This window comes from Arvicanthis niloticus, chromosome X (assembly GCF_011762505.2).
Source record: "Arvicanthis niloticus isolate mArvNil1 chromosome X, mArvNil1.pat.X, whole genome shotgun sequence".
NCBI classification, from domain to species: Eukaryota; Metazoa; Chordata; class Mammalia; order Rodentia; family Muridae; genus Arvicanthis; species Arvicanthis niloticus.
Genome location: NC_047679.1, coordinates 29,784,918 through 29,802,897, shown reverse-complemented (window position 1 = coordinate 29,802,897; position 17,980 = coordinate 29,784,918). Strand labels below are relative to the sequence as shown.

General features: G+C 38.0%; 1 protein-coding gene across 7 annotated transcripts in view; it reads left to right on the top strand.

Moving 5' to 3' along the window:
- Window positions 1-17,980, top strand: part of Rps6ka3 (ribosomal protein S6 kinase A3) — a 110,740-nt gene that overhangs the window by 83,288 nt on the left and 9,472 nt on the right. For 6 of the 7 annotated variants that reach the window (XM_034484973.3, XM_076918375.1, XM_034484975.2 and 3 more), the window contains 6 exons: window positions 336-461; window positions 2,885-2,974; window positions 6,899-7,057; window positions 9,219-9,380; window positions 11,096-11,172; window positions 12,183-12,300. In XM_034484973.3, coding sequence (XP_034340864.1) covers window positions 336-461; window positions 2,885-2,974; window positions 6,899-7,057; window positions 9,219-9,380; window positions 11,096-11,172; window positions 12,183-12,300 — 732 coding nt within the window. The remainder of the gene's footprint in view (window positions 1-335; window positions 462-2,884; window positions 2,975-6,898; window positions 7,058-9,218; window positions 9,381-11,095; window positions 11,173-12,182; window positions 12,301-17,980) is intronic. The other variant, XM_034484976.2, reaches the window with a different exon arrangement.

The following is a 17,980-nucleotide window of genomic DNA, read 5'->3' as shown; positions in this document are numbered from 1 at the left end:
TCCTCTTGGAGACAGGGTGGAGAGGAGGTATGGGATGTGGAACAGTCTGAGGGCAGACTGGGAGAGGGAATAAGACTGGACTGTAAAAGAAGATTAAAGAAAAAAAGAAAAACAAAATGAAGGCATTTTCTTATTAATCAAACAATTTTAAAGGGTCTGTTTCTTGGTTATTAATATATACTTGAAGAATATATATTATGAATAATATTTTTACTCATTAATATTTGTATTAATAGATAACATCATCAACATATGCTCAGTAAAAGATTTCCCTATTATAAAATGCATCAGAGACAACACAGAACTCTTTATTAACCTGTGATTTTTGCTTATAGCAATTACACAGGAACAGCATTCAGTTTACTGATGGATATGAAGTAAAAGAGGATATTGGCGTTGGCTCATACTCTGTTTGTAAGAGATGTATACATAAAGCCACAAACATGGAGTTTGCCGTGAAGGTAAATATTTTAGATTTGAAATGCAACTCTAGCAGTCTTAATCATACATGTCTATGAGTTACTTCTAACCCAGATACACGTAAGTAGCACATGACTACAATCCAGCTACTCAAAAGGCTGAGTCAGGAGAATCATGAGTTAGAAGTTAACCTAGCCAGTATCGCAGGACTCTCCCTAAAACAAAATACATTCTTCTCTTTGGCAAAAGTGCTTTTTGTTATAAATTAAATCAAAGGTAAACTTTAAATGTCTGTGTTAGTGATTGTCAAAGATCTTAATGTGGAATAATGGATTCCCATGGAATAAACAGTAAGATAGTTATATAGTCAGTTAAGCCAGGGAAGTACCAGTTTATGCTTCATGATTTTTAATAGGACACCCTGTACTAGCCCCTACTTTATGATCAGAGTGTCAGGGACTTCCTCAACTGTGTATACATTTTGTATTATTTCTGCTGAAAATGTCCACACCTTTATATCTAAAATGAATCTTTGAACCACTAAAAGACATTACTAATTTTAATTTTATAAGATATTTTAAGATAAAACTGTTCAAGCCAAAAACTGGACATGTAGTTTTGTGAAAAAGTTTGAGTTTCAAACCTCTAGCTGTGAATGAACAAGCATTATATTAAAATTATGTGCCTTTTCACTGTTTATAATAGTAATCTCTCCTTTCACATTTCAAGTAATTGAAGTAATCCCTTTCTTCCACCTAACCTTAGAACTTTCATAGTAGTTTATGTTTACTTAACAAGAGAGTAGCAAATTATTATCACTGTGTCAAACCAAATATAATTGCTTTAAAGAGACACCAGTGTCACTGAGGCTTTCTGTCAGATACAAAAATGAACCACAGATATGTATTCAACTTGCTCTTCTGCCATACATTGTTCTATTGAAATCTGGAGTGACTGGAAATTTCACATTTGTAATATGCAATGAGAAAGGGGAATGGTATACTTCTAGGCAGTTTAAGAATGTATCTGGCCTCCATAAGCACATTAAACATGCCCTGAGGGCCCATTTGAGAAAGCCTGCTGCCAGAGTGAGGCCAGCCTGAGCTAGGTGATAATTTTGAGGGTTATCTGGACTACACAATGAGAATCTGTCTTTAAAACATTTCAAAACTAAAGCTAATGAAATAAAATTAGACATAAAGACCACAAACTTTGTTTTAGACTACACTGAATCAAAAGCCAGGATTGAGCAAGTGTGGTAGTACATGCCTGGCATCCCCACACTTGGGAATGGAGGCAGGAGAAATCAAAGGGAGTTAATCCTCAGCTAAAGAGGAACTTTGAGGGAAGTCTGTGGCACATGAGACCCTGTCTCAGAAAACAAAGCCCAATTGTCTTTATAAAATGTGTTACTTAGGGCTGGAGAGAGTCCTTAGGAGTTAAGAGCACATACTGCTCTTGCAGAAGATCTAGGTTTGTTTCCCAGCACCCACATTACGGTAGCTCACAGCAGTCTACCTCCAATTCCAGGGGATCCAACATCGACTTCTGACTTCTGAGGGCTTCTGCACACATGTGCTATACACACAGAATTTTGTCTTTAATAAAAAGAGAGCACTTCAGCAGACCCAGGTTTTTTCCTAGAACCCACATGGGAGTCTACAATCATCTGTAACTCCAATTCTAAGGGCTTTAGTACCTTTTCCTGGCCTCATTGGACACAAGACATGCATATGGTACAGGGATATAGTCATCTAGGCAAAACACCTATATACATAAAATTAAATTTAAAATATATGTATGTATAGTACTTGAAAATATTAAAATGTTCAAAAATGTTAAGTAACTGACATAAAAGTTTAACAGCTATAATAGTATATTAAAGAGCTATATTATAACCAAATATAGTCAAGAAATATTTTAGGGGTGATTTTATATAGACTTTCTACTTAGCTTCAAAAATAAGCTTGTTTACTTAATTTTTATAAGTAGCTTACAGCCAATGTGATAATCCATTAGAATATTTAATTAAAATAAGTCAATTCAAAGAAATGCTAATGCTGGTATTTCAGACACATTTATCTCAAAGTCATCTGTATTGATAGGGGATTAGAAACTAACTGAATTCTCAAATGTTTGAGAAATTCAAAGATGAAAAAACTGATAAGATAACTTTGTCCTTGATAGCTTTTCCTGAGGCTTTTGAGTTTTTCGTAAGTGACAATTGTACAACAAACTTACCTTGGAGTGACCTGGTAGGAATTTGTCACATGGTTAGCCTTATATAGCCTTGCCATCTGTATGGAGACTAGTTTTCTAATTAAATAATCTGTCCAGTTGACTATAACTGACTGATAAATTATTTGTATGTACAATCTTTACATGTGATGATACCTAAGGTCTATAACTACAAATATTTAAGGTTCATGTTCATAAAATTTTATGATAAGTATCTTCCTTTTAGATTATTGATAAAAGCAAGAGAGACCCAACAGAAGAGATTGAAATTCTTCTTCGTTATGGACAGCATCCAAACATCATTACCCTAAAGGATGTAAGTAGATTGTTGAACAAACTCATATTTGGGATATTTTTCAATTCAATATTCTGAAGTATTCAGTATTCAATATTCAGAATAATCAGCTTAGAATGTAAATTAGAATGGGTGAATGTGGAAATTATATCTTAAGCAGAGTATCCCAGACTTTGAATGACAAATACTGCATGGTTCTCATAAGAATATCCTAGATTTATTTTAGTGTGTGTGTGTGTGTGTGTGTGTGTGTGTGTGTGTGTGTGTGTGTGTATGTGTGTACAGATGAGGGGTATAGGTCATAAAACTAGAAAGGTGACCTTGAGAGGCGACAAAGATATCTTCAGGGAAGTTTGAGAAGGGAACATGAGATCATAAGAAGGGATTTATAGTAGGAAGAAGGGAACCAGCAGAATGGAGACAGGAAGTTAGAGGGGATTGTAGTGGAAGAAGAGGATTGAATTTAAAAAAAACAAAACAGTATGTATGAAAATCCCATGATGAAACAAAATACTTTGTATACTAACATAAATATATATGTGTGTGTGTGTGTGTGTGTGTGTGTGTGTGTGTGTGTGTGTGTGTGTGTGTATGTGTGTGTATATATATATGGTAGATTTGAGAACAATATTGATGGCCTAATTCATACAGAACAATGTAAGAGGCTAGGGAGACAGCTCAGTGGTTAAGAGCACTTGTTGTTCTTCCACAGGACCAGAATCCATTTCCTAGCGCCTACTTCAGGTGGCTTACAATGAATCATCTGTGACTCTAGCTCCAGGGGATGTAATGATTCTGGTCTCTACAGACACTAACACTCACATTTACATGTGCATGTGCATAAACACAGAGATAAAAATAAATCTTAAAATTAATAAAAATAAAACCTATAAAATAAAAAAAATGTAGTTAATTTTCTGGTTTTGCTTTAAAAACTATTTTAACATTATTGCTTATAGTATGTGAATTTGAACATATAAAATGTTAATGTAATATTCAAGATTGATTCTTTTCTCTGAAGGCTCCCAGACTGTCTTCCCACTTGCCTTCTTCTGTAGCAGTTCTTCATACTTGATTACACATGTTCTGGCCATGCTTTATTTGGGATGTAGACTTTTAAAGTGCACATGCCTTATTTTCTCCAAGTGCTCTTTGAGTGTGTGGATCCTTAAGTGGGAATATCATTTCCCTTCTTGGCCTGGGGAACTACCACAACTAAGATTTCACTATGGTCTGCTTCTTCCCAGGAAGCCTTTTCTAGCCATTACCACCCCCAGGGCTGTCCTGATACCTCTGTCTCCCATAGCTTTTGTTATAACTGAGTATTGACAAAAATACCCACTTCCCAGCTAAGCAGGCAGCTCTTTCTTGCTGCTGGTGCTCACATAGGCTCAAAATCTACCTAGCTATGGTCAAAACAATGATTTTCTCAGACTAATTTGTCTTAGATAAAGAATGCTTACTTAGTTATATGTTGGAGCATCTTTTGGGTATATGCCCAGGAGTAGAATAGCTGGGTCCTCAGGTAATGCTATGTCCAGTTTTTTGAGGAACCACCAGACTGAGTGGTTGTATCAGCTTACAATCCCACCAGCAATGGAGGAGTGTTCCTCTTTTTCCACATCCTCACCAGCATCTACTATCACCTGAGTTTTTGATCTTAGCCATTCTGACTGGTGTGAGGTGGAATCTCAGCGTTGTTTTGATTTGCATTTCCCTGATGACTAAGGATGTTGAGCATTTCTTTAGATGCTTCTCGGCCATTCGAGTTTCCTCAGTTGAGAATTCTTTGTTTAGCTCTGTACCCCATTTTTAATAGGGTTATTTAGTTGTCTGGAGTCTAATTTCTTGAGTTCTTTATATATATTGGATATTAGCCCTCTAGCAGATGTAGGATTGGTAAAGAACTTTTCCCAATCTGTTGGTTGCCGTTTTGTCCTATTGACAGTGTCCTTTGCTTTACAGAAGCTTTACAATTTTATGGGGTCCCATTTGTCAATTCTTGATCTTAGAGCATAAGTGTTCTGTTCAGGAACTTTTCCCCTGGGCCTGGGTATTCAAGGTTCTTCCCCACCTTCTCTTCTATTAGATTCAGTGTATCTGGTTTTATGTGGTGGTTCTTGATCCACTTGGACTTGAGCTTTGTACAAGGGGATAAGAATGAATCAATTTGCATTCTTCTACATGTTGACCTCCAGTTGAACCAGCACCATTTGTTGAAAATGCTATCCTTTTTCCACTGGATGGTTTTAGCTGCTTTGTCAAAGATCAAGTGACCATAGGTGTATGCATTAATTTCTGAGTCTTCAATTCTATTCCTTTGATCTTCCTGTCTGTCTCTGTACCAATACCATGCAGTTTTTATCAATACTGCTCTGTAGTACAGTTTGAGGTCAGAAATGGTAATTTCCCCCAGAAGTTCTTTTATTGTTAAGAATAGTTTTTGCTATCCTGGGTTTTTGTTACTCCAAATGAATTTGCAAATTGTTCTTTCTATCTCTATGAAGAATTGACTTGGGGATTGCATTGAATCTGTAGATCTTTCAGCAAGTTGGCTATTTTTACTATATTAGTCCTGCCAATCCACGAGCATGGAAGATCTTTCCATCTTCTGAGATCTTCAATTTCTTTCTTCAGAGACTTGAAGTTCTTGTCATATAGATCTTTCACTTGCTTGTTTAGATTCACACCAAGGTATTTTATATTATTTGAGACTATTGTGAAGGACACATGCCCCACTATGTTCATAGCAGCCTTATTTATAATAGCTAGAAGCTGGAAAGAACCCAGATGTCCTTCAACAGAGGAATGGATACAGAAAATGTGATACATTTTACACAATGGAGTACTACTCAGCTATTAAAAACAATGAATTCATGAAGTTCTTAAGCAAATGGATGGAACTAGAAAATATCCTGAGTGAAGTAACCCAATCACAAAAGAACACACATGGTATGCACTCACTGATAAGTGGATAGTAGCCCAGAAGCACTCAATACCTAAGATAAAACTCACAGACCACATGAAGCTCATGAAGAAAGAAGACCAAAGTGTGGGTGCTTCGGTCCTTCTTAGAAGGAGTAACAAAATACTCATGGGAGCAAATATGGAGACAAAGTGTAGGACAGAAACTGAAGGAGGGGCCATCTGGAGACTTTCCACCTGGGTATCCATCCCATGTGCAGTCACCAAAGGCAGACACTGTTGTGGATGTCAGGAAGTGCATGCTGACAGGAGCCTGGTATAGCTGTCTCTTTAGAGGTCTGCCAGAGCCTGACATATACAGAGGCAAGTGCTCACAGCTAGCCATTGAACTGATCTTTGGGTTCCCAATGGAGGAGTTAGAGTGAAGACTGAAGGAGCTGAAAAGGTTTGTGGCCCCATAGGGAGAGCAACAATACCAACCAACCAGAGCTCCCAGGGTCTAAACTACCTGGAGCCTGGGAGCACATAGGGAGGGATCCATGGCTTCAGGTGTATATGAAAGGGAGGATGGCCTTGTTGGTCATAAGTGAGAGAGGAGGTCCTTGGTCCCATGAAGGCTGGATGTCCCAGTGTGAGGGAATTTGAGGGCCAGGAGGTGGGAGTGGGTGGGTGAGTGGGGGCACATACTTATAGAAGCAGGAGGAGGGGGAATGAGATAGGGGGGTTCCTGGATGTGGGGGGGAATCAGAAAAGGGGATGGCATCTGAAATGTAAATAAAATATCCAATAAAAAATTAATTTCAAAAAAAGAATGCTGACTTAGTCACATTAAATATGAAACTGTTGTAAATGACTCTTTAACACAATATCCAGACATCCTGCATTGTTTTTTTCACAAGTAAAGTTTTCTTGAATGTGCAATTTTTATTTCCTTTAATATATCCATTTACCTTTAGTATGTTTTAGTAATTTAGGGACATACAAAGCTTCATTTTTTTGTTTTGATGTTAAATTTTATAGGTGTATGATGATGGAAAATATGTGTATGTAGTAACAGAACTTATGAAAGGTGGTGAGCTGCTGGATAAAATTCTTAGGCAGAAGTTTTTCTCAGAGCGAGAGGCCAGTGCTGTCCTGTTTACTATAACCAAAACTGTTGAGTATCTTCACGCACAAGGGGTAAGTGTTTGCAACATAAATTATGCACATACATTTGTATGCACATCCTTTTTATTACTACTCAAACTAAAATTAGAAATAAAATATAATGGAAAAACTGTAATGAGCTTCATTATCCTACTGTTCTTCCTTTACACAAATCTTTTTCATTAAGTCTGAAGTACTTTGAGATCTTAGCATGCTTATATTCAGCTGTTATGCTTTCCAAGAAAAAGTTAATGGGATCTTCAGAACTGTAAAACATAGCTCTCTGTATCCTAGGAAACTAGGCCCACTTCAAGTTAGAAGCAGAAAGGGAGAATGCTGGTTTGTATCTTTGTGCACAAGTAAAACCAAGTAGTCACCAGTGAATGGTCTCATTATTTCCTCCTGCATACGTATTTTAGTAAGTGGAAAAAACACTAATATTTTCAAAAGAATGTGGTCTGTGGAAGAAAGGGGGAAAGTAGAAAATAAGGAGGATGTAAGAGGAAAGACTATCAGGGGGTAGTTTTGCTTATTTTTTAGTTACGGAAATACATTTGTGGTACATATCAAAGTTTTTAAGCACTTGCATATCTGTTCTTGAATGCATGTATACATGCATATGCATCATGGAGGATGTTGGTGTCATCCTCAGGAACACTATCATTAATCTCTCTTGGACCAGGGTCTGTCATTGGCCTGAACCTCACCAATTAATGCAAAACTCACTGCTGATGAGCCCCAGGAACCCCCTTGTCTGCCTTCACAGCCCTAGGATGGCAGACACCATGTCTGGCATGTTTATATGGTTTCTGGGAATTGAGCTCAGGTCCTTGAGCTTTCAGGGCAAGCACTTCACCAACTAAGCCAGTCTCCAGGACCTTTTGGTTTTGTTATTGTGAATTTAAAAAAAAATACTTCTTAAGGAGTTTATTTCAGTACAGAGGTCTCATCTTGTTTGGTTGTTCATGGGGGGGGGGTTGTTTGTTTGTTTGTTCATTTGTTTTGTTCTTAAAACCTAACAAATGAAATGAATTAGATCTACAGCTCCCTGGTTGTAGGCTAGTCAAGATTTGCCTAGAACTGTAATTTAAAACTGGTAGAAGACACAATATTTACTGAACAATTGATAGCTTTGCAGTTATCTTAAGTCTTTTGTGTTGTTTTCCCCATGCCTATCACTTCGTAAAATATAATTAATTTTCCAGATGTTAGGAACTAAAACTAAGGTGATTAAAATATAGACTCCAAATTTGGTGATTGGAAAGGGAATCAGGAGGTTGGGGAGATGGCCTAGAGGTTATGAGCACTGACTGCTCTTCCAGAGGTCCTGAGTTCAATTTCCAGCAAGCACATGGTGGCTCACAACCATCTGTAAGGAGATCTGGTGCCCTCTTCTGGTGAGTCTGAAGACAGCTACAGTGTCCTCATACACATATAATAAATCTTTAAAATAGAAAAGGGAATCAAGTTTAAACTCTTTTTTAAAAGAATATTTTTACGTGTGTAACATCTTGATATATCAAGTAAAAGATATTTTATTTGGGTTTGGACTTGAGTCTTTACTTTTACTCTTACAAACAACATGCCAGTTCACATATTTATTGTGTTTCTACCTTGGTGTGTGGGGGGGTGTGTGTGTGTCTGTGTGTATGTCTGTGTGTGAATACTATTCCCTCACTTTAGAATTGCTTTATCTTACTGCTTTCATGGCTTATTTTAAGTGTCTAGGTCTTAGAGAAGATGTGATTTCCTCTTGAAACCCCCCCATACTTTAAAATGGATCATCTGAACCTGTCTGTCATAATCCTTTCCACTACATTGCAAGCAGCTACCACAAAACAGCCAAGATCTTATGGGTCTTACACAGTTTCTGCAGCTCTTTATGTAATACACTGGCACATGGTAGGGACTGAATAGCTATTATGAAATGAATGAACTACCTGTAATTGTCCTTTACCCAGCTATGCAACTGGGCAACAGGGGATACGTAACTAATATTGTTTCTTCTACCTTCATACTCTCAGATCAGTGTTAGAAAGATCTGCTTATATTAATAGCATCTCATAATGTTGGGATCATTTAAAGGTCTGTATTTATCAGCTTGTTAGGTGTATTGTTTGGCAGTATGAGAATAAAGAAATTTCACTGGGGAAATATATTATTAACATAAATTTCTAATTTTTATTTCATCTAGGTGGTTCACAGAGACTTGAAACCTAGCAACATTCTTTATGTGGATGAGTCTGGTAATCCAGAATCTATTCGGATTTGTGACTTTGGCTTTGCAAAACAACTGAGAGCAGAAAATGGTCTTCTCATGACTCCTTGTTATACTGCAAATTTTGTTGCACCAGAGGTAATTGTGAGAGAGTGAGCTTATACAGTGTTTGGGTACATTTAAGAACTCTTTGGTTATCTTTAGCATAGAATAGTTAATTATTGTTTAATTGACAAATCACTGAACTGGTCATTGAAATAAAATGTTAGCCCTTTGTTTTTCTGTTTAATGCTTCAACAACATCAGATTGCCTAGGGAAAAAATCTAAATTTCATAAGATATTACAAAAGGTCTTCCGTTTCTCTAGTAACCTCTACCTGAAGTTCTAGTCACTTCATACTTCTTTGCCTGTCATTAAGACTGTTCTGTTCTCCTGTTTTGTTCTGAGACAGGATCTTAATTCTGTACCCAGCCTGGACTTGAATTTGCAGTAATCCACTTTAGCCTCCCAAGTGCTGGGATTACAAATGTTTTGCTTCTACTTTTGACTGTCTTCTGCCTCCTCTCTTTGTCTACATACATCTTACTAGAATACAAGCTAGCTAACTCTCTCCACATAGCAAGAATACATTGGAATTCAAAGTATACGTCCATTCGCGAATACTTTCTTAACCTATAGGAAACCCGGAATTTGATCCTTAGCTCCACAACAATGAATAAATATTCATCTCAATATCAGAATCTTTAAAGAAATTGATCTTTTTTTCAAAGTTTATTATAGCTCATGACTGATAATAATCAATGATTATGAGGCACCTTTAATCACAGCACTAAGGTAGAGGCAGGTAGATAAATCTTTGAGTTCTAGGCCAGCCTAGTCTACATAGTGAGTTCCAAGCCAGCCAGAACTATATAGTGAAACTATGTCTCAAAAAGAAATAAATGAAAATAATTATCATTGATTTATTCTGTATCCTCTCTCTACCCACAGTAGTACACAATAAATATTCAAATACCAATGTTAAGTGTGTGTGTGTGTGTGTGTGTGTGTGTGTGTGTGTGTGTGTATGGTGTGTGTTTAACAGAAGCAGAATGTTCTAATATTGGATTACTATATGGTCTTATTAATCATGTTTTGTTGTAGCCGCCTGTGGCCACAAGTCAACTGGGTTCACCTGAAAGGGGGGCTGGGAATGAAAGGGGACGGAGGGCGAGAAGAGACAAAGCCAAGACAAAGTTCTCTGATCAAGGCTTGAAATTTAATAATTGGCTTTCACATATAAAGGGGAAGCCCCACTCCCCAGAGAAGAGTCTTCTCTGGCACTTCATCTCAGCAGCGTGGGTGAGGGGTGTGCATCCTTAATCACAGGCCAGAGGTGTAGCAATCGAGCTCAGCAGGCAGTCTATTCAACTCAACTCCTATGGCCACTTCAGGTCTCCAATGCAGGCAGCTTCCCAGGTCCTTTGTTATTCGGGTCTCTAGTGGTAAACAGCATGTTCCAGCCTGCTCAACCTAGGGGCTGCTCAACCTAGACAGGTTGGCAGCGTGGGGGAAGGGCACATTTTGTGGAAGTTTTTCTTATGTGTATTGATTTGGAAAATGTAATTCTATTTACTGTCCAAATGCATCTCCCCCCCCCAAAAAAAAAAACAGTGTGTTGAAGATGGAGAGATGATTTCAGTTAAGAGCATTTGTTGCTCTTGCAAAGGACCAGCAGCTAACTGGAATTTATAATTCCATGGGATCAGTTACCCTCTCCTGGCCTTTGTGGTGTGTATATACAGACAAACTGGCATTCATATACAAATATATAAATAAAAAGATGGTAATACTCATCTTTTACTTTTTCTAGGTTTTAAAACGACAAGGCTATGATGCTGCCTGTGATATATGGAGTCTTGGTGTCCTCCTTTATACAATGCTTACTGGGTAAGTGTGTACCATAAACATTTATTCATCAGTATTTTATTTAAATGATGTAGGCTTTTTAATATCTAGATTGGAATATTTTTTCATGTTTTTCATATTAATATACCATATATAGTACATATATAGTATATATTATATGTATGCAATATGTATATATAATATATATACATGTGTGTTATATATACTGCATGTATATATGTAATATATATGCTATATTTTATTAACTATATATGTATGTTATATGTAGTATATGGTATAAGTTATGTATATATGTGATATATATAGTATATAGCCCTATAATAATTATAGCTGTATCCCTTTTTTAAAATTAGCTTTCCTTTTTTGCCTTTTTTTTTTTTTTTGAGACAAGGTCTCACTGTGTTGTCCTGGCTGGCCTGGAACTCCTTATGTATATCAGGTTGGCCTCAGACCCACAGAGTTCTGTTTGCTTCTGCCTCCCAGTGCTAGGGGATTATAGGTTATACCACCACAGTTGGCTTTAGCTGTGTCTTAATGTCATATGGTCTTAGATTAATTTTTCAAACTTTTATTCTGATTATGTAATAAGCATATGCTGCTTTAATATCCAAGACTGTGTCTTAATTTAAAACATATATACTGGCCAGGCGGTGGTGGCACACACCTTTAATCCCAGCACTTGGAAGGCAGAAGCAGGCAGATTTCTGAGTTCGAGGCCAGCCTGGTCTACAGAGTGAGTTCCAGGACAGCCAGGGCTACACAGAGAAACCCTGTCTCGAAAAACAAAAAACAAACAAACAAAAAAAACAAAACAAAAAAAAAAAACATATATACTATTATATATTAAGTCTAATTAAAATAACCTATTATTTGGTCTATGAAACTTCATTTTACTGTCTTTTATTCATTTTGATAGACTCCAGTAAAGTATTACATTAACTGAGTTACACAGAAATACTATAAAAAATATAAATATTACCAACCATAAGAGAAATTTTATTCATTGATATTTTAACTTTATTATAATCTAGTTACACTCCATTTGCAAATGGTCCTGATGATACTCCAGAGGAAATATTGGCACGAATAGGTAGTGGAAAATTCTCACTCAGTGGTGGTTACTGGAATTCTGTTTCAGACACAGCAAAGGTATGTGTGACTTCCAATTACATGGCTATCTCCTTTTGTTTTATTATTAGAGGTCGGAATTGGACCCAGGACATCATCTATGAAGAGGGTCCCCCCCACCTCTGAGGCTGTATATTTCCATTCATTCTGCTGGCCCTCTGGGCTTCTCTACTGTCCCCATGTACCCACCCCTTAATGTTCCCCATTTCCGGGGCTGGAGAGATGGCTCAGTGGCTAAGAGCACTGACTGCTCTTCCAAAGGTCCTGAGTTCAATTCCCAGAAACCACATGGTGGCTCACAACCATCTATATTGGGGTCTGATGCCCTCTTCTGGTGTGTCTGAAGACAGTTACTGTGTACTCACCTACATAAAATAAATTTTAAAAAAATGTTCCCCATTTCCCTTCACCCATCCAAGTCCCTCCCTCCCTCTTCCTCTCATGATTATTTTCTCCTCCCTTCTAAGTAGAATTGAATCATCCTCATTTGGCCTTTCTGCTTGGTAAACTTCTTAAATTCTGTGGGTTATATCCTAGGTATTTTGCACTTTTTGGCTAATATCCACTTAATTAGGGAGTACATACCATGTATGTCCTTTTGGGTCTGGGTTACCTCACTCAGGATGATATTTTCTAGTTCCATCCATTTGCCTGCAAAATTCATGAAGTTGTTGTTTTTAATAGCTGAGTAGTATTTAGAAGACACAGCATATCCAAACTTATGGGACACAATGAAAGCAGTGCTAAGAGGAAAATTCAAAGCACTAAATTCCCTGATAAAGTAACTGGAGAGATCATATACTAGCAACTTAACTGCACACCTGAAAGCTCTAGAACAAAAAGACACACCCAAGAGGACTCAAAGTCGAAATCAACTAATTAGAAATAAGGAGAACAATCCAAATAATCAACAAAACCAGGAGCTGGTTCTTGGAGAAAATCAACAAGATAGATAAACCCTTAGCCAGACTAACTAATAGGCCCAGAGGCAGTATCCAAATTAACAGAATCAGAACTGAAAAGGGAGACATAACAACAGAAACTGAGGAAAATCAAACAGTCATCAGATCCTACTACAAAAGCCTTTACTTAACAAAACTGGAAAATATAGATGAAATAGACAACTTTTTAGACAGATGCCACGTACCTAAGTTAAATCTCCTGGTATTCTTGAGCCCTCTGGCTTCTACAGAATTTTTCTGTACTTCTATTTCCTTCCCCACTTCTGTGGGGTTCCCCAAACTCTGCCTAATGCTCTTATCTGGTCCCATCAGTTGCTAGATGAAAGCTCTCTAATGACAATTGGGCTAAGTACCGATCTGTTCTTCTGGCTGGTGTGGCCTGCACCTGAGCAGAAGTCAATTTGATTTCTTATATAGATGGCACTGACAACAGTAGGCTGGGGCCTCCCACACCAATTATTAAGCAAGAAGATGTGGGGGCTTTTGAGAGTACTTTGCTGTTCTTGTTAAGGACCTGGGTTCAGTTCCTGACAACCACATGGTGGTTCAAAAACATCTGTAACTCCAGTTACAAGGGACCCAACTAAATTCTGAGCTCTGGCATACCAGGCACACAGTGGTATACATACATGTATGTAGGCCAAACACTCATAGACAATAATTAAGTAAATCTAAAATATTAATTTTTAAAAAAATGTTCCATGGACATGCCCACAGGCCAGTCTATTGAAAGTAAATCCTTAGTTAGGATTCTGTCTTTCCAGATGACTTTAGTTTGTGTCAAGTTTACAAATACTAATCAGCAAGTGCTATACTGACTGAACTATCTCCCTAGCCCCTTTTACAAGCTGTTGAGAAAAATTATTTGTCATAATTCATGATGAGAAGAAACATTAACCGAAAGTTTTGTTTGTAAAGTAGTATGTTGAAGTGATATTACAAAATATCTTGAACCCCAAAACGGACCATTTTGTTTCTCTCCTGAAGGACTTTGCTTTGGCCTTATTATCTGTATACATTCTAAAGCTGTATTACTAACAAGCATGATGAATAATAATGGTGGTAATTTGTATGACTTGTCTGTCTACTGCATGCCTCAGAGTGCACTTTACCTCCTAAGAACCTTGTAAAATACATGGTAGTATCTTCATTTCATATAACAAAAGCAAGGACTTGAGATTTGGTATAAACTTGTCCATAGTTAGTCACCAAGTACATATGAGCACTTGAAACTGTCAGTGCAGAGTACATGCCCCTAAAAGAATTGCAGTATATCCCTATTTTGATTTCTTATGAAGAACGGGGATAAATAGCACAATTAACAATAGCCTGGTTTTTAGCCTGGTTGCTGGAAATCATTCAGAAACCCTTGGCTCTAGAGCTGCCATTCTTAGACTAACACTGGCAACGCTTCTACTTTTACTTAATTCATAGAACAATTCTTTTCTTTAAAAAAAAAGGAGTAAACATTTCCACATCACAATAAGGAAAATACTGAAGAAGCATTGGTAAAAAATATTCACTGAATTCCCTTGGAAATGGAAGTTTGAGTTGAGGTTGTAAATAAAACACATCCAGGAAGTTCATAGGTTCTTTTGATGTAGAGCAGGAAGTTCTGTTACCCAGTTGAATTGATGTTTAGATACATGTCTTTAACTGTGCTTAAAATCATCATGTTAGACTAAGGGTGTAGCTCAGCAGTACAGCATGTGCTTAGCATACATGATTCTCTGGGTGAGATTTCCCAAAAAAATAAAGAATGCTAGACTTTATGTTTTTCTAATATTAAGATTTCTCAAGGCTGATACTTTATTTTTCTGGGTACCTATTTTTTTCCTAATTCTCTTTATTGAGTGCTTAGAATATGCTTAATAAATAAAAGGTTTGAAAAGAACATTGGTGGCAATTATAAAATTCTTGATCTCAGAGAATGCACAGAATGGCAGAGAGACAACCCAAAATGCACAGTATTAGATGACCTGCACTGTAACTTAGCACAACATTTGTGCTAAAGATTACAAATAACCTGGATAAGAAAGGGACAGGGAAGCTCAATGATTAGACTGATGAGGACAATAAAGTGCCCCAGACTGGTCATTTGCTGTAGTTTCTACAGCATTCACAAGCAAAGAGAGCTGATGAGCCTGAGTTGTAAATAACTTTGTGGCTCATACTTAGGATTATTAATTTATGTTGGGTGTTGTGGAAAAGTTTAAAAGAGAAAAAAACTGTTAAGCTAGCCAAGCATGGTGGTACAATTGCCTTTAATCCCAGCACTAAAGAGACAGGCAGATCTCTGAGGTAGGGGCCAGCCTTGTGTACAGAGAGAATTTCAGACCAGCCAGGATTGTACAGACACACCATCTCAGAAAAAAAGAAAGAATCGAAAATTAATAAGCTGTGTGTGAAGTAATCAGATTTTCCATTTTGCACTCCATGGAACAGTCATTTTCATCCACAGAGTCCACCACAAATTGTCAAGAAGTTACCTATAACCATATATAACTTACGCATCACTTGCTTCTTCTAGTCAGTTAAAGTTACCTCAATGCTTTTACATTCATTTGCACTCCAGAATGCTTTTATAGTGAGAGATGAGGATGGAGACACAAATATAGGGCACAAAAATTATATCTAACTCATAGTGTATCATATAAATTATATGCAGTTACAATAGTTTTAGTGCCTATGTACAGTTAAGACTACTGATTGTAAACTCATGTAACACTATCATTACCTACAAAATGGAAAAAGATTATGTCAATACAGGTGTGTCTCTTTAAGAACAAGTTGCCCATAGGGACATTGTCAGTAGTTTGGGTTACATAATGGCTTTGAGAAGAGAATGGGACCACAGCTGCCTTTTGCCGAATATTTCCTCTAAAAAGATTTTGATACCTGTTTAACTTGCAGTGTTTTGTTCAGTGCTCACTGACATAAAAGCTTGTGGTTATTATTTAAGGTTTATGCACTTCAGATTATGAATGGTGAAGACCAAAATAATTGCAACTGCAATGGAATCTGAGGCAAAAAAGGGGAAATTAGAAGGCAGAACATAGCCGGGCGGTGGTGGCGCAAGCCTTTAATCCCAGCGCTTGGGAGGCAGAGGCAGGCGGATTTCTGAGTTCGAGGCCAGCCTGGTCTACAGAGTGAGTTCCAGGACAGCCAAGGCTATACAGAAAAACCCTGTCTCGAAAAACCAAAGGGAAAAAAAAAAAGAAGAAGGCAGAACATAATACATAATTTATAGTTTATTGAACATAAATGAGTACGAAGCACCTATCAAGCATGCAGTACACATGCTACCTCCGGAAAATGTAAGAGTGTCTTTCACCAAGCATTTGGATATGTAAGAAGCCTTGAGATTGGCAGTAGCTACATATTTGTTTGGACATAATGAGTTTTAAATACTGCCTTAGTTAGGGTTTTACTGCTGTAAACAGATACCATGACCAAGGCAACTCTTATAAGGACAACATTTAATTGGGGCTGGCTTACAGGTTCAGAGGTTCAGTCCAATAGCCTCAAGGCAGGAGCATGGCAGCATCCAGGCAGGTATGGTGCAGGAGGAGCTCAGAATTCTACATCTTCATCTGAAGGCAGCTAGTGGAAGACTGACTTCCAGACAGCTAGGGTGAAGGTCTTATATCCTATACCCACAGTGACACACCCACTCCAACAAGGTCACACCTCCAAATAGTGCTACTCCCTGGGCAGAGAGAGAGAGAGAGAGAGAGAGAGAGAGAGAGAGAGAGAGAGAGAGAGAGAGAGAGAGAGAGAGAGTAAGTAAGTAAGTATCTATAATAGATATACATATACAAACCATCAAATTCTACTCCCTGGCTCCCATAGGCTTTTCAAACACATGAGCTTATGGGGGCTATACCTAAACATACCATAATGTAAAATACATTTAGTCTAACATAAAAGTCCCCTAGTCTATTGCAGTCTCAACAAGTCCAAAGTTCAAACTCTCTTCTGAGATTCATTCACTTAACTGTAATCCCCAAAGCAAGACAGGAAACCAGCTAGGAAAACTCCAAACTCTGCATCTCCGTGTCTGATATCAAAGCGGTCTTCAGATCTCCACTCCTTTTTCATCTTTGTTGACTACAACAAACTTCTTTCTCCTGGGCTGTTTCCAGTCCCTATTAGCAGGTTTCCCACAACTCTGATATCTGTAACATCTTGGGGTCTCCAAGTCAACTTCGGCTTCATAGCTCCTTATTCCAATGTCTGGGATCCACACATGATCTTCTGGGCTCCTCTAAAGGGCTTGGGTCACTTCCCCACTCTGCCCACCGTAGCACTCTAGGCTCTGGGTGACTCCACTCCACTGCTGCTGTTTTGGGTGGTCATCCCATGGTACTGGCATCTCCAGTACTCTGGTGTCTTCCACTGCAACTAGGCTTCACCAATAGCCCCTCATAGGCTCTCTTCATGGTGCCAAGCCTCAACTCCTTTGCATAACCTCTTCAGTCCTGGACCATCAACTGCAACTGAGGCTGCACCTTCACCAATGGCCTTCCATTCCTCTCACAGTGCCAAGCCTCAGCTGCTCTCCATGACCCCTTCATACCTTCAAAACCAGTACCACCTGGGTGACTCTTACACAATACCAAGTCCAGCTGCAGCACCAGGTACAACCTTGGCTATCTCTGGAACACAGCTTCTTTGTGCTCTCAACAAACACTTCCCAAAAGATTTCGCCTCAGTGATGCTGGTTTCTTCTTAATCAC